The sequence below is a fragment of the Podarcis liolepis genome, assembly GCF_965112155.1.
Source record: "Podarcis liolepis genome assembly, chromosome: 7".
Classification (NCBI taxonomy): Eukaryota; Metazoa; Chordata; class Lepidosauria; order Squamata; family Lacertidae; genus Podarcis; species Podarcis liolepis.
The window spans coordinates 73,446,228-73,464,189 of NC_139561.1; the positions used below are offsets into that span (position 1 = coordinate 73,446,228).

Genomic DNA, 17,962 nt, shown 5'->3' on the forward strand with positions numbered 1-17,962 from the left:
GGAACCAGGCTAAGTTATCTGAACAAGTCCCATTGAAAATCCAACCCATTGACTACAAAATATAAACCAGCAGCAAGCTGCAGTATGTCCATCTTGTTTGCTTCTTTCTCTTCTTTCCATTTTTTTGTTTTGTTTTTATCATTGCTACTCTCTTTATTTTTCTTGGTTCCACCTGCTTTGTTATCTCTGGAGCTGCTGACACAAATATACCAACTATCAGGTGTGGCTAATGCACACCCACTGAGGCTGCACATCGCCCTCTACCAGAGAAGTTTGTTGTTAAAAGTGGAGCAGAGATGCCACCTAAGGTGGGTGCAAATGAATGGAGGTATCTCGTCTGACCTGAACTGGCAGCCTCTCTAGCTTTTCACCTCCTTTGCCTTCTTCATCTGATTGCCGGAGCTCCTCACCCCGTCTCCTTTTTTCCATTCCTTCCTTGAAACCTGCTCAGGGTTGCTTTGGCGTTGGAGGCTGTACACATTTCACTTTGGATTTAATTTACCTCCCTTTGACAAACCAATAGCTAATTCAGATTGAAACCAGCGCTTCACAGATGAATCTGTACTTCTAAAATGGGAGGGATGGAGCAAACATTCTGTTCTTGCATCTGTATGTGAAACAGGAATGTGCCACTTGGCCATGAAGTTTGTGTCCCAGGTATTTGAATCCTGGTCTCCTGGGTTCTAGACCCATCACATGTGGGATGGAAGTAGGGGGAGTTTGTCTGTGTTTGCCTCTCTTTATTGGGAAGCACTTCCTGCTGTTTGAGGATCTGGGATTTGGAAGTCATTTCAGTTCATCTCATTACCATTACATATCAACAGCTATCTGTCTGTCTGCTGCATATACAACATACATTTAAAGCACGTGACATTTTTAAAATTTCATTTATAGTCCGCCTTTCTATCCGAAGATCCTTACTTAATTTCCACAACAGCCCTGTGAGGTAGGTTAGGCTGAGAGCCCCAAGGTCACCCACAAGCTACATGGCCGAATGGGGATTCAAACCCTGGTCTTCCAGGTCCTGGTTCAGCACTTTAACCACTGCACCACTTTGGCTCTGCCTCAGTTCGTCTTGCCAAATGCAAGGTAGTTCTTTAGAAAAAAAGATTCAGAGGCAATACAAAACACCAGTGAGAAGATTTACGAATGTATTCTAAACAGCAAGCAATATATACATACCAAGCAAGAACTTCAGTCTACCACTTGGAAGCCCTCCAGAAGTGGCAAAGTGACTCTCTCAGGTAGCCTGAGGTTGCACGGCCCCATGGCCATCAGTCTGTGCACGAGCTTCTCTGAACTCGGCCCAAAATAATCTGTTTTATAGATAGCAAACCTGTTAGCCTATGGCTTGCCTGACTGACCACATGCTACTAGCCACCTGCAGATTATTCATTAGCCGCTTCTGCCAATGCCTCACTTTCTTCAAACTATGTCCAACTTCAAAAGAAGGTACCCAGCAATATCACTTCCTCCCAACAGATTAGGACTAGGAAATTAAAGGCTGTTCTCAGTCATCATAGAGCTTAACAAAAGATAGGGAAAAGGAACAGGGGCAGGAAGAGGGAAACCGAGTTAGATCACTGGAAATACAAATATATTCCGAAGAGATTGCCCATACAGTCCTTTATCTACATAACGTAAGACAAGTCAACCTGGATCAGACCAAGAATTCATCAAGAACCCTGGTTGGGGACCTCAGACCCAGGGCCATGTGTAGCACTCCAGACCTCTCTATATCTGGTCTTTGGGACTCTCGCCAGGCCTTGCATCAGCCCACCAGCCCTGCTTTTCATCCTCCTAGCGTGTTTTTGTCTAGGGTGGAATGTGCTTTTAAAGCCGAATAATGCCTCTTGCTTGTTTGGATACAGGATAGAGTAGCACATGAGCATGTGGAAACTAGCCTGCTGAACAAAGATAGAAATTACATTCCTTGCTCTGCCCATTTGGGTTTCTGGCTCCACCTACCCCTGGCACCTAACCTTCCATCCCCGAAGGTGTCCTAGAAGGAAAAACAGACCTTGGAACAAAAAAGGATTCCCAACCCCTGATCTAGGATCTACAGCAGCGGGGAATGAAGCCGACAGCCTTCCCTTGTCTCTTCTCCTTCATGCCTGGTATTTGGGGCTAAACTGCCTCTGCATCTGGAGGCTCCATTTGCACGTTACATCTAATACTGCCCCCCCCCAGTATAGCTACCCACGCTCCATAAATTCGCCTGATCCCATTTGAAAGCTGCAGCCATCACTGCATCTTGCAGCAGCAATTTGCATCAATTAATGACATTACGTTTCAACGTTTAGGGGACTGTCTCTGCCAAACGAGAAAACCTAGAGAGGTTTGTCTGGCGTCTGTCTTTCTAGCAGCGCCAGGCGAAGGACTCCCCACCCACCCCCTCCACTGCCACCAAGCTTTCTGGGTGCAGTTTTAACCCCCTTGGCTGGTCTGTGCTGCTTTCATGATTATCTGGCTTTTAGCTTATTTTACTGCTTTGCTTTGATGCTTTTAAGTATTCTGCTCTTTCTGCTAACTGCCATGGGAACAGGATACAAGAGTAGCATAAAAACCGTGTTTTATTTTTTAAAAAACAACAACTGAGAAATGGGCTAGCAGTAGAGAGAAAATCCTGCTTGTTTTTTCTTCAGGGAAGGGAGAAGTCTTGTCGAGGTTATACCTGGAACGGCAACACACCTGTTATCCAAAAGAGTTGAGAGCAGCATTCCAGCCTTTTGATGTAATCCAGAAGACGCTTTGGAACAGTCCACACCCTTTCCCAAGCTCAATAGTCTGACTATGAGCTACCCTGTTCTTCTGAATGCTTAGATCCCACTGCAGCACCACTGATCTCATGGGGTAACTGCCCCACCTAGACCCAGAGGCAAGCAGTCGGACTCCTTGCGGAAAATTGTGCTGCAGCTCTTTTAAAATCCTTTGAGAATATGTGCGTGCCAAGGTTATGACTGATGGAAACAGCACGCGAGCTTTGCGAACAAGGAGGTTGCAATATGGCATTATCTAAAAGCGTGTGGCCTAGTGGTTAGAGCATTGGACTAGGGAGACCAGGGTTTGAATCTCCACTCATCCACAAGGTCCCTGGATGTCTCTCTACTTAACCTGCCTCACAGGGTTGCTGTGAGGATAACATGGAGAAGGAGGGGAACCCTGTGTCACCCTGAGCTCCTTGGAGGAGAGATGGGATATTCCTATGATAATAAGCTGCTTCTAAGCTATTTGTTTTATAAATAAATCATTTTAATGCATTTTTCTTAAATCAAAATGGAACATTCCCTACAAACCGGAAACAACTCTGCACATTTTAAAAATATTATTTTTATGGTCAGGCCATGCCCCACTACTCCAATATTCTGGGTTTCAAAATGCATTATATAGCCTCGTAAAGTTGGGTGGGGGGAAGAGTCTCTGTCCTCAAGTAGAACCAATTAAGTTACCCAGCTACCAAGATCAATAAGTGTTAGCATATAATGCCCTAAATGGCTTGGAACCCCAGTCCTGAAAGAAGTAACTCCCCAGCCATCTTAGGCCCTACAATGGACAGAAGAGGACCTCTGGCCGCTGCCCACTTAGTATTGACCCATGACAGGGCCTTCTCGGTGGTGATTCCCCATTTGTGGAATGGTCTCCCTGGAACAGCGAATCTGTCTCCCTTGGTATTGGCTTTCCGGAGAAACTCAAGGACATTCCTGTTTACTCAGATCTTTGATTATCAGTTAATGCTACATCTATCCGCTATTGCAATTGGTTTTAGATGTTTTTAAAATAGTTTTTAAAATGCTTTAAATATGTGCACAACATTATGTTTATAATGTGTTGTATTACTATTCTGAGATTGATTTCCTTTGGGAGGAAGGGTGGGATACCAGTTGAATAATAAAGTAGTGATGTTTGTCCCCCTCCCAAACATATGCATACAGAACATACTTCATAGAACACGCTTTTATCATCTCCTTGGGCTAGGGAAAAAATATCCCCTCCCCTTTAACATATTTCCTGCCCCTGCTGCTTCTCAACTCTAAATTATCCTCTCCCCAGGTTGCTTTTTCACTTTAAAAAATTGTGTTGGGGCTTCACAGCTGCATTCATTTGCAGGTAATGTATAATTAGCCCCTTCTAAATAAATATACTTAAGGTCAGGGGCACATCCTAAGGATTTCAATAAGAACGTTTTAAGTATACACTGACAATTCTCCCAGTTGAAACTGAGAGCAGCTAACAGTGCCAAAAGATTGGAACTTTTGTGCTCATTATACCACAGATGTTAATTTTGTGAATTACTTTTCAGGGAAACAAAACAGCTTTACTAGTCTCACAACAATTAGCCTAATAAAGGCCTTGAGCAGGAAGCTGGGCTGCTATCCCTTCTGCTTCAAAGGTGATTTGGCATTTGAAAGGTGTGTCTCCCTAACCCAATCCCAAGGCTTGCTATAGGAGGCGACATTGTATGCTCAGCAAGAAAAGTGTGCTTGTGGTGAGGAGAGATGACTGGTGTATATAAACTGCAAAGTGTTTGCAAGATAGAAGTGCATTACTGTAGAATGCCATTTAGTGTATCTTTCAGCTGGTTCCTACACTTGTGGACCAAACACCATGGAGAGAAGTTCAAGCAAGTCAGAAGGCCTGATCCTGCAGGCCTGTTTTATATTACAGTACTTTCCAACCAAGGTTATTATTGCAGTCACCTGTGAGTCAAGTGTTGACCAGTTGTGTGGTCTACATGTCAAGATGCCAAGCTGCATTTTGAAAAAGCTGAACCACAAAACTCTTGTTTGTGAAAGCCTCCAAATCTTGTTCCTCTATATAGTGATACCTTGGGTTAAGTACTTAATTCGTTCTGGAGGTCCTTTCTTAACCTGAGACTATTCTTAACCTGAAGCACCACTTTAGCTAATGGGGCCTCCTGCTGCTGCCGCGCCGCCAGAGCACAATTTCTGTTCTCATCCTGAAGCAAAGTTCTTAACCCAAGGTACTATTTCTGGGTTAGCAGAGTCTGTAACCTGAAGCGTCTGTAACCAGAAGCGTATGTAACCCGAGGTACCACTGTAATATAGAGTCCCTTCTTTCCAACTACCTTTGCTTATAAAGGAGCGAAATTTGCCATGTTAGTTCTCCCCCAGAGATCTGGATTAGAGGTGCAAAATATTTCCCAAAATGGTGACTTGAGGGAAATACCTGTACTGTCGAGAAACTACAGGACTTGTGCAGTAGGTGGAGGTGTGAATCAGTCCCTTTAGCATGCTATGTCCCATTAAATCAAAGTGGGGTGTTTTGTGACCCTCCAGGTACTGCTGGACTCCAACTCCCATCAGCCCAGCCAGCTTGGCCAATGAGACAAGGATTATGGGGTTGTAGTCAGATAACATCCAGAGGGGGACAGGCCCTGCAGTAAATGAATGAGTTAAGCATGTTTACATCTTTTGGAGCAGACCTCCTGGGCTTCCTGTATCCCTTCCCCAGTTGGCATTCTGGATTGTCCTGCTTTGTGAAGGAAACCCCCCAGGTCCTTTGCAAGCAGTGCTACATAAAGGGAGAAGCTGCTGAAGCAGCTAAGCATGCTGGGTATGTGCTGTCTCTTCCATCAATCCATCACCTGGTCCTTGCAGGGTTGGTCCAGTGAGCTCAGGGTTCTGCCTTGGGCTGAGGAAGGGCAAGCAAGTATCTACATGTTGCCAGGCGCAACAGGGATGCTTCCACTTGCGCTGAAAGGCAGCATAAGCATTTTAAATAAATCAAAATAATGCTTTGTGAGCATTTCCAAACTCCTTTATTAGGTCATGTCACTGACACACACCATATATTTAAAGTGCATGGCTTCTGCTTCCCCAAGGCTCCCGGGAGCTGTAGAGCTACGATTCCCACCAACACCCTTCACAAATTACAGTTCCCAGGATTATATCAGGCTAGAAGGCAAAGCCAGCAGGAAGGGAAGGAAACAAGCGAATGTGGGTTGCAGGAAACGGTATTAGGGACATAAAAGTGGAGAGTGGTTGTTTTTTGTAATGAGATTTTATTGCATTTTAGAATATATACAAAAACCAGAAGAACTGATGACAACTGACGGAAAAAAACCATCAGCACATAGAATATGTACATTTACTTCTGCGGCTTAAGTAACAAAGTCCAATTCATCAAAGAAAAAAGAAAAGTTGTCTTCACAGTTAAAACAACAACAACACGCAGAGACATTTAGTGTTATTTGACTGTCAAGTGAAGTTCAGATTTGGCAGGCTTGTGTCCATGTTTGTCTTCAAAATGAAGGCTGTCCTGCCTATGTGACAAAGGAATGAATGCCAAATGATACAAAAAAATGTCTGGATTTGTGGAAATCTCAAATTATAGCGTACTTTCCCCTATGCTAGTTTTATTCCACTGCGAGTGGTTGAAAGCGGAGACCGACAACCCTACGCCATTTCTTTTCTCTGAATTGTTGGTGGGGAGGGTCCCTAATTATCATCCGATGTAAACACTACAAACCTCAAAAGTGCTCACTTTACATTCTGAAACAAATATTTAAAAGATCTGTTAACGCGCGCTCTCTTTCAAAGGACTCACATTTCTTCCCTCGGTGTATTTTCGGCTCATCATCGTTTTGCTTCTCACGTGTATAAAGGTAACGTCTGAAATGGGGCCAGGGGAGCACTGACCGACGGGAAGAGAAACGATGAGCTTTCCCCCCTCCCCCATCTAACCACCTGTCCCCAATTCAGACGTTACCGTTACACCGCCCTCCCACTTTGCAGGGTCTTCGTTCAACGTGGGAACGGGCTGGATGGGAGCTCAAAGCCGGGGAAACGCCGAGAGAACCTTCCCGGCTCCCTCTGTTCCAGAACAGAATCCTGATGACACGGATGATCCAGGCACGCCTTTCCCCGCTGAGCCGCGCCTCCGCCTATCGGTTCCCACGTGAGCCTCGAGGCTAGGCGAGAGCCATGCCCCGCCCCTTTCCCGTGGCCCCGCCCACCCGGGCGCTTCGCGGGGCTTCCCGCTCCGTCCCGAAGCCTCTTCTGCGTTCCAGCGGCTTCCAGGGGGCGGAGCCGGCCGGGTATAAAAGGCGCCGCGGCGGGCTGGGCTGGGCGTGCGCTCCCCTGGCCGCGGTCTGTGTTCTGCGCGTCTCCGGCTGCTCGCCCGTCTTCGCCTCTCCGCGCCATGGACATCGCCATCCACCACCCCTGGATGCGGCGGCCCCTGGGCTTCCCTTCGGCCTTCCCGTCGCTCTTCCCGCCGCGTCTTTTCGACCAGAGGTTCGGCGAAGGGCTCTTCGAGAGCGACCTGTTCCCGGCCACGCTCAGCCCCTATTACATGCGCACGCCCAGCCTGCAGATGCCTGCTATGCCTGCGATGCCGCAGATGCCGGACACGGGGCTTTCGGAGGTAGGTGCGCCTTGCGTTAAGTTTTGAACCCATCTGGGGCTTTTGTGCGGAATTGCACCAGAAAAGAAAAGAAAAATCACGGGAAAAGTTAGTTTTCTAATCCCACCCCCCATGTATGTCGTGATGCCTCTGACCATGTGCAGAGTGCTTTTCTGGCCGAGCAACAGCGCAGCAGGTCCCCCGCCTAACTGGAGGCTGCTGAGGGGGCTTTCTTAGGATTAAAAGGGAGCAGAAATGCCCGAAGATGGGTAGCGCTCGGTGTCTGGACCTGCGTCGTGGGAATGGGTGTGCCTGCGTGTCGGGAATGTGACGCTTCCTGCGGGGAAGCGGTCTGCGGACTCTAAAGCAGTGGTGCTGCTGTTGCCAATTGGTGAAGGTGCGCGCTTGAAAGAGGAAAGGGTGCCAAGGGGCTGGTAGGCTGTGCTTACCTATTATGGTAACATTCTTCAGCCTCCCCAGCTGGCCCTATGGGGGAGCAGGGTGGGGAGACAATGCCAGCTGGGTTGTCTTGCCCTGTGGGGAAGGGGCTGGCATGCAGGACGCAACCCGCCCCCCGCCCTCTGGACTCTTGCTGTACAGAAGACACACTGTCTTGCTGGCTCCCTGCCCACAGCTGCCTGGAGTTACTTACCAGCATGGGGGCATAAGTGGTGGCCTTGCCCCAGATCAGATTATTTGTCTGTCTAGGCCAGCACCACCTGCTCTGACTGGCAGTGGCTCTCCAGGGTCCCCAGGGAGATCATTTCCCCATGTTGCCACCAGATAGCTGATCCCGAACAGGAGGAGTTGGGAACCGAACCTTGGACCTCCTCCATCACCCCAGATAGTTGTTGCCTATATTAGAGATGCTTCCTCGCTCAGTCGGACATTGGTTGTTGTTCCTGCTGTCCACACTGGTGGGGAATCCAAAGAATTTCCCCCACCCCCAAGTCCCTTCTGCTTGCGGTTAGAAGGGGGGGGGGATGTTGAACCAGGGTCCTTCTCTGCATGCAAAGGAGCTGTAGTCACCGGCTCCATAAATAATAATGACTAAATAATATGTAATTGGACCTGGGAAACGAGGGGTGCTTTTAAGGGCTGTGGCATTAAGACTCAACTGTTAGAATTCATCCTTGGGGAGATTTCAGCGCAGCCTTGTGCTGCTGCTGCTGCTGCCGCCACTTAACTCCCCATGCATGACTGGCATACTTTGGCTTTTTCTGTCTTGCTTTTTCCAATGTGCTTCATCACACCCCTTGGCAGGGAGATTGCTCCTGTGTTCTTGGCGCACTGGCTCTAAATATACAGTGATCCAATCTAGAAGACCCTGAGGGATAGCTCAGTCGGTAGTGCCTGAAACTCTTTGATCTTGGGTTCGAATCCCACACTGGGCGAAAGATTCTTGCATTGCAGGGAGTTGGACTGGATAACCCTCATGGCCCAACTCTACAATTCTATGATATTCTTAGCTAGCTACAAAAGGGTGTAAAATACAGAGCATTCTCGCCCATATCATAAAGGGTTGTGTTTAGCCTGGAGGGATTTTTGCTGTGTTGGTTTCTGTAACTGCTGCCCAGTGCTCATAAAGTGGCTTCATGGTGGCTCTAACTTATTATTTAACAATTAAAGTGGCTAATTTCTTTCCTAAACACTGTGCATATATTAAAATGATATCAGAGGCAGGGAACTTTTGTCAGCCCAACGACACTGTTCCCTTCTGGACAACCTTTTGTGTTGGCCGGAGCCAAGGATGAGCAGAGCAGCGAATGTGAATTCTGCCTTATGCAGTCAGCTAGTCTCTGCACACCCTGGCATACCTGTTTGGGCCTCCATCCAGACAAACAAGAAGCCTTAGCAGAATTCAATGACGTATTCCACCCAGGCACAAACCCTCAAAGAGGGTGTGGTCTTGGAAGAAGCGTGTGAGTCTTGGGGCCAGATACAGACCTGGAGGGGGCAGCATTTGGCCCCTGGGCCTGGGCATCCGATCCCTGGATTAAGACAGTTGCTGCTCTGGTAAGGCGTGATATAAAAGGAAGAAGGAATGGTGAGGGAAGAGGAAAGCAAGTGCTGCGCTTTGGCTGCGTATGTTACTAGAGCACTTACTTTCTTCCCCAGGCTTTTGATGGACTGCGGTGGTGTTTGCTATTAGTTGTGCTTCTGTTATTGGGGATGTCCATCCCCCCCCCCCCCCGTAGACGTGTTTTTATTATAATGTACAGTGGTACCTCAGGTTACAGACACTTCAGGTTACAGACTCCGCTAACCCAGAAATAGTATGTCGGGTTAAGAACTTTGCTTCAGGATGAGAACAGAAATCACGTGGCAGTGGGAGGCCCCATTAGCTAAAGTGGTACCTCAGGTTAAGAACAGTTTCAGGTTAAGAATGGACCTCCAGAACGAATTAAGTTCTTAACCCGAGGTACCACTGTACTTGTGTTTATTGTGCTCTCAGTATCTATTTTTTGGGAGACTTTGTTCAGCGGGCAACTAACAAGTTCAATTAGTTATAATTGCTAAATATGCCCAGTGGTGTTAGTGCCTACCCTGTGGTTTGTTGAAGAAAGCAGTAAAAGGGTGTTGACTTGTCCACAACAGCACCCCTGGGCGCAGGGGCAGCTGGCCTGTAGAAGATGCTGTTTGTTGAATCCAGTTTTAACTTTGTTTCCCCCCCTTCCACCCAGGTGAAGATGGACAAAGACAAGTTCTCTGTGTTGTTGGACGTGAAGCATTTTTCACCTGAAGAGATGAGCGTGAAGGTGATTGGGGACTACATCGAAGTTCATGCCAAGCATGAGGAACGGCCGGTATGTGGCTTCATGGGTTCTTTGTGGGGTGGCCCTGACCTAAAAGATCCCTGTGGTGCTTGTAGGGCAGTGTTCTGGGGACCTGCTATCCTTGAGCTGCCATCAGCTAAGCTGCCTGGGAAGGATGGGTTTTGTGGTTCAGCAACTTCTAAGGACCCGAGGTTGAAGAACACTGGCATATCCAAAAGCAGGAAGTTAAAGCTGCCATCCTAAGTCAACCCCGGAAGCAAATCATATTGCTCTGGAGTCCTCTTAGTCTGTACGCAGGGATTTGGAAACCTCAGTAGCTAGAACGGCCTGGAAAAACATTTGCTGCTGCTCCACCAGTGTCCAGAGCAGAATCCGTGGCCCTCCAGAGGTTGTTGGAATCGCAACTTGCATTGGTCCCAACCAACAGGGTTTATGGCCGGGGTGCAGGGAATTGTAGTTCAGCAACATCTGGAGGGGCCACAGATCCCGCCCCCCCCCCAAGCCGTGTCTGAAATGTCTGAAAACTACATGCATCAGTAAATAGAAGACATCTGAAGGCAGCCCTGTTTAGGGAAGCTTTTAATGTTTAATAGACTATTGTATTTTAATATCCTGTTGGAATCCGCCCAGAGTGGCTGGGGAAACCCAGCCAGATGAGCGGGGTATCAATAATAAATTATTATTATTATTATTATTATTATTATTATTATTATTATTATTAAATCAGGCATGTGTTGCCGCCTGAACTTCCTGTTTGAGTTGCTTTGGGCAGGCAAGATAAAGCGACTAACCAATTTAATAAATAAAATAATTAAGAAGTAACTTTGGAACTCCCTGCCTGTTGACTCAAGCAGGTGCCTTCACTACACTCTTTTTCAGTGCCTGCTTAAAAATATTCCTGTGGAAACAAGCTTACCTAGATACTTAGAAAGTTGTGGCGATTTCATTGTTTTAGTATTTTATCTCTAGAAGTAGGGTTCTAAAATTTTACTTGGGGTTACTGGTTTATCTTTCCGTAAACTGCTTTGACCTTTTTTAAACAATCAAACGGCGTATAAATTTTGTGAAGTAAATACATAAATTTCTTGGTGAGAGTGCTGGTTTCTGGACCCACTTTAGTCACTTGCCTGTTTTTGCATCTCCGTTCTTTATAGGATGAGCACGGCTACATCTCCCGGGAGTTCCACCGCCGCTACATGATCCCCAAAGGTGTTGACCCCGCAGCCATCACCTCGGCCCTGTCTCCTGACGGGGTGCTATCCATCACGGCACCAACTGCCCAGGCTCTTCCCGGAGTGGAGCGCAGCATCCCCATCAGCCGCCAGGAAAAGCCTGCCGTCACCGGAAAGTAATAGGGTAGCAGCCTAGCTTGGCTTTTTGCTCTCCGTTTTTACCGGAAGCCAGCAAGCACCTCAGGCCTGCTCTCCCCTCGCTAGTAGCTGCAAGGGCTGCTCACTCTTCACAGAAGTGACATTCCCCTCTGCCCGCTCCCTGCTGAGGTTCTGGCAGCAGAGACTATATATTGCCTCTAGGGTGGTGATCCTTTAGTGCAATTTCCCTACACTCCAGTAGGACCTTCCTGGAGTAGAGATTGGGCCCTTTCTTCCTCTGGCTAGGAGTACCCTTCTGTTGCAGGCTTACTCTGTGCACCACTGTTTATGCCAGACTCCTTGCTTTGTATAAATACAGATACCTCTTGGGTACATGTACTTGCTTAAAAAACAGATGTCACATTGATACTTGCTAATAAACGTGGTATTTCTGCCTTCTGAGTGTGTGATTGCATCTGGACGTGGGAGGGCAATGAACCTTAAGGCGGCACCAGCCGGGAAGGTGGATGGTAGCAAATTTCCACATCACTGACCATGGCATTGGCCGCTGTATTCCAGATTAGAGCATCAGAGCATGGCAGGATCAGGCCTATCCAGCAGCATATTCCTTCAAGTGGACATCTTGGAAGTGAAGGAGCAAGACATCGGCATAAGCGCCCTCTCCCTAGCAAATCCATAAAACACTCTAAAAGGGATAGTTATTTTGTAGAAGCCATGCTGATTCTTCTCTAGCAAAGCTTGTTCTTCTATTTTCTCAGTGTTTTCCACCAGTTTTCCCAGGACAGATGTCGGGCTAACTAGTCTGCAACAGCCCAAATCCCAATATATTTCCCAAATACTTAATCTTACACTAGCCACTTTCCACTCTTCGGGTACAAAGGCTGATTAGAGACAATCTGCATGTTCTTGTTAGAGCAGCAGTTTTGCATTTGATTTCTCTTAAGAATGCTCTGAGGGCTGCCATCTGGACCCGATGACTTCTTCTGAATTGGTTGAGGACGCCTAGAGCATCATTGTGTGACGCCAATATTTGCAGTAGAACCTGGCAAGAGGGTTTGGTTGTTAAACCCCTGGGAATTGTAGCTCTGTGAGGGGAATAGGAGTCTCCTAACAACTCTTGGCACCCTTAGCAAACTGCCCTTCCTAGAATTCTTTGGGAGAAGCTTTGATATTTCAAAGTGCAGATGGGCCCTAACATAGACCCATTAATTTGAGTGGGTTGCGGGTGGTGCTGTGGGTTAAACCACAGAGCCTAGGACTTGCCGATCAGAAGGTCGGCGGTTCGAATCCCCGCGATGGGGTGAGGTCCCGTTGCTCAGTCCCTGCTCCTGCCAACCTAGCAGTTCGAAAGCACGTCAAAGTGCAAGCAGATAAATAGGTACCACTCTGGTGGGAAGGTAAGCAGTGTTTCTGTGCGCTGCTCTGGTTCGCCAGAAGCGGCTTAGTCATGCTGCCCACATGACCCGGAAGCTGTCTGCGGACAAACACCAGCTCCCTCGGCCAATAAAGCGAGACGAGTGCCGCAACCCCAGAGTCATCCGCGACTGGACCTAATGGTCAGGGGTCCCTTTACCCTTTACCTTTACTCTCAGCAGAGCTTATCTCACACTCTGCCTTATGTAGCACCATGAAGCTCTGTTTTGTGCAGCTGCAGCCATGTGAACCTGAAGCTTAACACTCACTTTAATTACCTTCAATGCCCAGAACAAAGGTCTATTGCCTCCATCCTAATTGCCATTCAAGCTTCTGATTTTGAAACTGTAATTACAAAAAAGCTTTGCATGCAGTGTTTAAGACGCGTGAATCCTTCCACATTTCCAGATGTCTCCTCATGTATAGGCAAGTAGCAAACGTGCTTAAAATGTACCGTGTCTTAACATCTGTGGGCACTGTAGTCCCGGCGGAGACATGCAATACGCATTCCACAAAGGACAGAAACTTGGCGGGCTGCCTAATCCGTTGTGCCGATGGATTAAATATATTTATTTTTGCAGAGGAGTTTTGTGGTGTTAGGCTTTCGCAGCTAAAGAATCATGTCAGTTTGCAAGTCTTAACAAATTGGTTATGGCGGAAGTTTTTTGCGGGCTACAGTTCTAACTTTATTGGGTGCATCTGATACTGGAACATTCTGCTTGGGGAGCTACCTGCTTCTGCCTGGGTGGCTATTACAGGCACTGGGTATGACAGGATTTTGGTGTGATTCAGCAGGGATCTCCTAGGTGTGGCCTTATTTCAGCCATGGAATTAAGTGTTGGAAACATGCCCCGGGAAGGCTACCAACTTCCCAAGTCTTCAGAGCGTCTCTCTGGTGGTCCTCCCTGGCTGTAAATCACCCTCAGTCCAGAGAGACCAGTGATAAGTGACCTTTCTCTTCTGAGAAGAGCACACTAGTCTTCTGGTACAGTGGTACCTCTTGTTAAGTACTTAATTTGTTCCGGAGGTCCGTTCTTAACCTGAAACTGTTCTTAACCTGAAGCACCACCACTTTAGCTAATGGGGCCTCCTGCTGCCGCCACACCGCTGGAGCCCGATTTCTGTTCTCATCCTGAAGCAAAGTTCTTAACCCGAGGTACTATTTCTGGGTTAGCGGAGTCTGTAACCTGAAGCGTCTGTAACCTGAAGCGCATGTAACCTGAGGTACCACTGTATTTCATGGCAGAATAAAGGTTCGTAGTTCTAAAACTACTTTATTTACAGTCTATGTACAAAGACTCCATCAGCACGTCTGTGCTCTTTGGACACCAGTACAGAAAACTGACACACATACAGAAGTGAAACTAACTTCCAACAGGGAAGAGATAATACAGATTTCCTTTCTCATGCTCTCTCAGACACTCACATGAAGACCACAAAACATAGTACAATAGTACCACTCGCTGGAGCAGCTCGGATAAATAAAAATCCTAACAATAAGTTCCCAAGAGTTACCAGGTTGCAAAATTTTATTACTCTCTTTGCCCTTGTAGATGGGGGACAGAATCTGCTTCAATTGCTGCCTGCTACATTTCTATGCCCTGGTACTGAGGAGTGGGCTTTCTTGTCGGTCCACTCACTTTCTGTAGTAAGCATAGAGGAGAAAGTGTTCCACCTCTTTGACCTGCCTGCCTCTAACTCCTTGCCTCCCTGTGGTCTAGTATTTAAACAGCCTAGCATGGCACCCTTAGACTCATTGTTGTTTAGTCATGTCCAACTCTTCGTGACCCCATGGACCAGAGCACGCCAGGCACTCCTGTCTTCCACTGCAACCCACAGTTTGGTCAAACTCATGCTGGTAGCTTCGAGAACACTGTCCAACCATCTCATCCTCTGTCGTCCCCTTCCCCTTGTGCCCTCCATCTTTCCCAACATCAGGGTCTTTTCCAGGGAGTCTTCTCTTCTCATGAGGTGGCCAAAGTATTGGAGCTTCAGCTTCAGGATCTGTCCTTCCAGTGAGCACTCAGGGCTGATTTCCCTCAGAATGGATAGGTTTGATCTTCCTGCAGTCCATGGGACTCTCAAGAGTCTCCTCCAGCACCATAATTCAAAAGCATCCATTCTTCGGCAATTAGCCTTCTTTATGGTCCAACTCTCACTTCCATACATCACTACTGGACCCTTAGACTAGCATCTGTTAATTTGCTTAGTTTGTACTGACTTTGCCATGATGGTCAAGAAGACAGGGCCTTGAAGCTCTAATCTCTGCAGGTGGAGAGAATCTCTTCCTTAGCCCAAGGGCCACATTAACCTTCTGGGGGCCATATTGTCATTCTTTTATTTAGGGGGACTTTACATGCAGGCCGCCTACAGCCTCCCGGATAAAGCTCCACAGCTTCGTCCCTAGTTTCTGTGTTAATGCTGCAAAGGATGGTATTTTATTTTTTTAACACTGCTAAACTAGATGCTAATCTTCATGGATGGAAGAGGAAGTGTTGTAGATTTCCCCAAGCAATTCAAGGAGGAAACACAAGACTTCATGCACTTCCCACGACCAAGATATAATCGGTTGGTTCAGCCAGGCTAGCTCTCTGTATATAAGCCAGTAAGTCAGCAAATCTAGATGCAAAGGTGGGCAGAAAAGTGAAAAGAAAAGAAAAGAAAAAACACCTTTGTATAGAAGGCTAGCTTCTACATCTACACGCATGCTCTCTCGCCCACATGGCCCTCCCAAGTTTTTTCCAGGGACAGTTCCTGGATTTACAGAAGCTGTCCCGGTTTCTGATTTGATCCCAGAATGTCCCACTTTCCTTGGGACATCCCTATTTTCATCAGAGAAGTGATCATAGAATCATAGAGTTGGAAGAGACCACAAGGGCCATCAAGTCCAACCCCCTGCCAAGCAGGAAACACCATCAGAGCACTCCTGACATATGGTTGTCAAGCCTCTGCTTAAAGAGCTCCAAAGAAGGAGACTCCACCACACTCCTTGGCAGCAAATTCCACTGTCGAACAGCTCTTACTGTCAGGAAGTTCTTCCTAATGTTTAGGTGGAATCTTCTTTCTTGTAGTTTGGATCCATTGCTCCGTGTCCGGTTCTCTGGAGCAGCAGAAAACAACCTTTCTCCCTCCTCTATATGACATCCTTTTATATATTTGAACATGGCTATCATATCGCCCCTTAACCTCCTCTTCTCCAGGCTAAACATGCCCAGCTCCCTTAGCCGTTCCTCATAAGGCATCGTTTCCAGGCCTTTGACCATTTTGGCTGCCCTCCTCTGGACACATTCCAGTTTGTCAGTGTCCTTCTTGAACTGTGGTGCCCAGAACTGGACACAGTACTCCAGGTGAGGTCTGACCAGAGCAGAATACAGTGGCACTATTACTTCCCTTGATCTAGATGCTATATTCCTATTGATGCAGCCCAGAATTGCATTGGCTTTTTTAGCTGCCGCGTCACACTGTTGGCTCATGTCAAGTTTGTGGTCAACCAAGACTCCTAGATCCTTTTCACATGTACTGCTCTCAAGCCAGGTGTCACCCATCTTGTATTTGTGCCTCTCATTTTTTTTGTCCAAGTGCAATACTTTACATTTCTCCCTGTTAAAGTTCATCTTGTTTGTTTTGGCCCAGTTCTCTAATCTGTCAAGGTCGTTTTGAAGTGTGATCCTGTCCTCTGGGGTGTTAGCCACCCCTCCCAGTTTGGTGTCATCTGCAAATTTGATCAGGATGCCCTTGAGTCCATCATCCAAGTCGTTGATAAAGATGTTGAATAAGACCGGGCCCAAGACAGAACCCTGTGGCACCCCACTAGTCACTCTTCTCCAGGATGAAGAGGAACCATTGATGAGCACCCTTTGGGTTCGGTCAGTCAGCCAGTTACAAATCCAGTGAGTGGTAGCATAGTCAAGACCGCATTTTACCAGCTTCTTTACAAGAATATCATGGGGCACCTTGTCAAATGCCTTGCTGAAATCAAGGTAGGCTACACCCACTGCATTCCCTTCATCTACCAGGCTTGTAATTCTGTCAAAAAACGAGATCAGGTTAGTCTGACATGACTTATTTTTCAGAAATCCATGCTGACTATTGGTGAGCACAGCATTCCTTTCTAGGTGCTCACAGACTGTTTGCTTAATGATCTGCTCCAGAATCTTCCCTGGTATTGATGTCAGACTGACTGGGCGGTAATTATTTGGGTCCGCTCTTTTCCCCTTTTTGAAAATAGGGACAACATTTGCCCTCCTCCAGTGTTGGAGGGTGTGGAGTTATACGACCCCCGAGCCAAGGAGATAAGTAGGTATACAACCTTTAGAAGATATCTGAAGGCAGCCCTGTATGTTTTAGTGTGTGTGTGTGTGTGTGTGTGTGTGTGTGTGTAGAGAGAGGGGGGGGGAAGCTGCCCAGAGTGGCTGGGGCAACCCAGTCAGATGGGCTGGGTAGCTTGCAAAAATATATCACCTGTCTGATAATAAATGTTGGAAATGTAAGGAGGCTGAAGGGACATTCTTTCACCTCTGGTGGACTTGTCCAAAAGTGAAGGCCTTCTGGGAAATGATCTATAATGAGTTAAAAAAGGTGTTTAAGTACACCTTTCCCAAGAAACCAGAGGCCTTCCTCCTGGGCATTGTTGGCCAGAAGGTGTCAAAGAAGGACAGAACTTTTTTTATGTATGCAACTACAGCAGCAAGAATACTCATTGCAAAATACTGGAAGACACAAGATCTTTCCACACTGGAAGAGTGGCAGACGCAATTGATGGACTATATGGAACTGGCTGAAATGACGGGCAGAATCCGAGATTTGGGAGAAGAAATAATGGAAGAGGACTGGAAAAAATTTAAGGACTATTTACAAAAACACTACAAGTTGTATGAATGTTAAGAATTTGCATGATTTGGAAATTTTAGCTTCAGCAACTAGATTTGGTGAACAGGAAACTAAGTTATAAGTAAGAAAAGGTTGAAATTTAAAGTAATATTATGTTTATTTCAAGGTATAAGTAATTGATAAAAAGTACTTTAAATCCAGAAATATAATATTTGAAAGATACAAGTAAGATATGAAACAAGGTAA

The 17,962-nt window shown here is 46.8% G+C and overlaps 1 protein-coding gene across 1 annotated transcript; it reads left to right on the forward strand.

Moving 5' to 3' along the window:
- Positions 1-6,760: 6,760 nt before the first annotated feature.
- Positions 6,761-11,907, forward strand: HSPB6 (heat shock protein family B (small) member 6). The gene is made up of 3 exons (XM_083512412.1): positions 6,761-7,386; positions 10,050-10,172; positions 11,297-11,907. Exons 1-3 carry the CDS (start codon positions 7,162-7,164, stop codon positions 11,492-11,494), a joined length of 546 nt encoding a protein of 181 aa, XP_083368538.1. The 5' UTR covers positions 6,761-7,161; the 3' UTR covers positions 11,495-11,907.
- The last annotated feature ends 6,055 nt before the right edge of the window (positions 11,908-17,962 follow it).

Coding starts and splice junctions, on each gene's coding strand:
- HSPB6 (XM_083512412.1), top strand. CDS start 7,162: ATGGACATCGCCATCCACCACCCCTGGATGCGGCGGCCCCTGGGCTTC. Junction 7,387..10,049: donor CGGACACGGGGCTTTCGGAG/GTAGGTGCGCCT, acceptor CCTTCCACCCAG/GTGAAGATGGACAAAGACAA. Junction 10,173..11,296: donor CCAAGCATGAGGAACGGCCG/GTATGTGGCTTC, acceptor CGTTCTTTATAG/GATGAGCACGGCTACATCTC.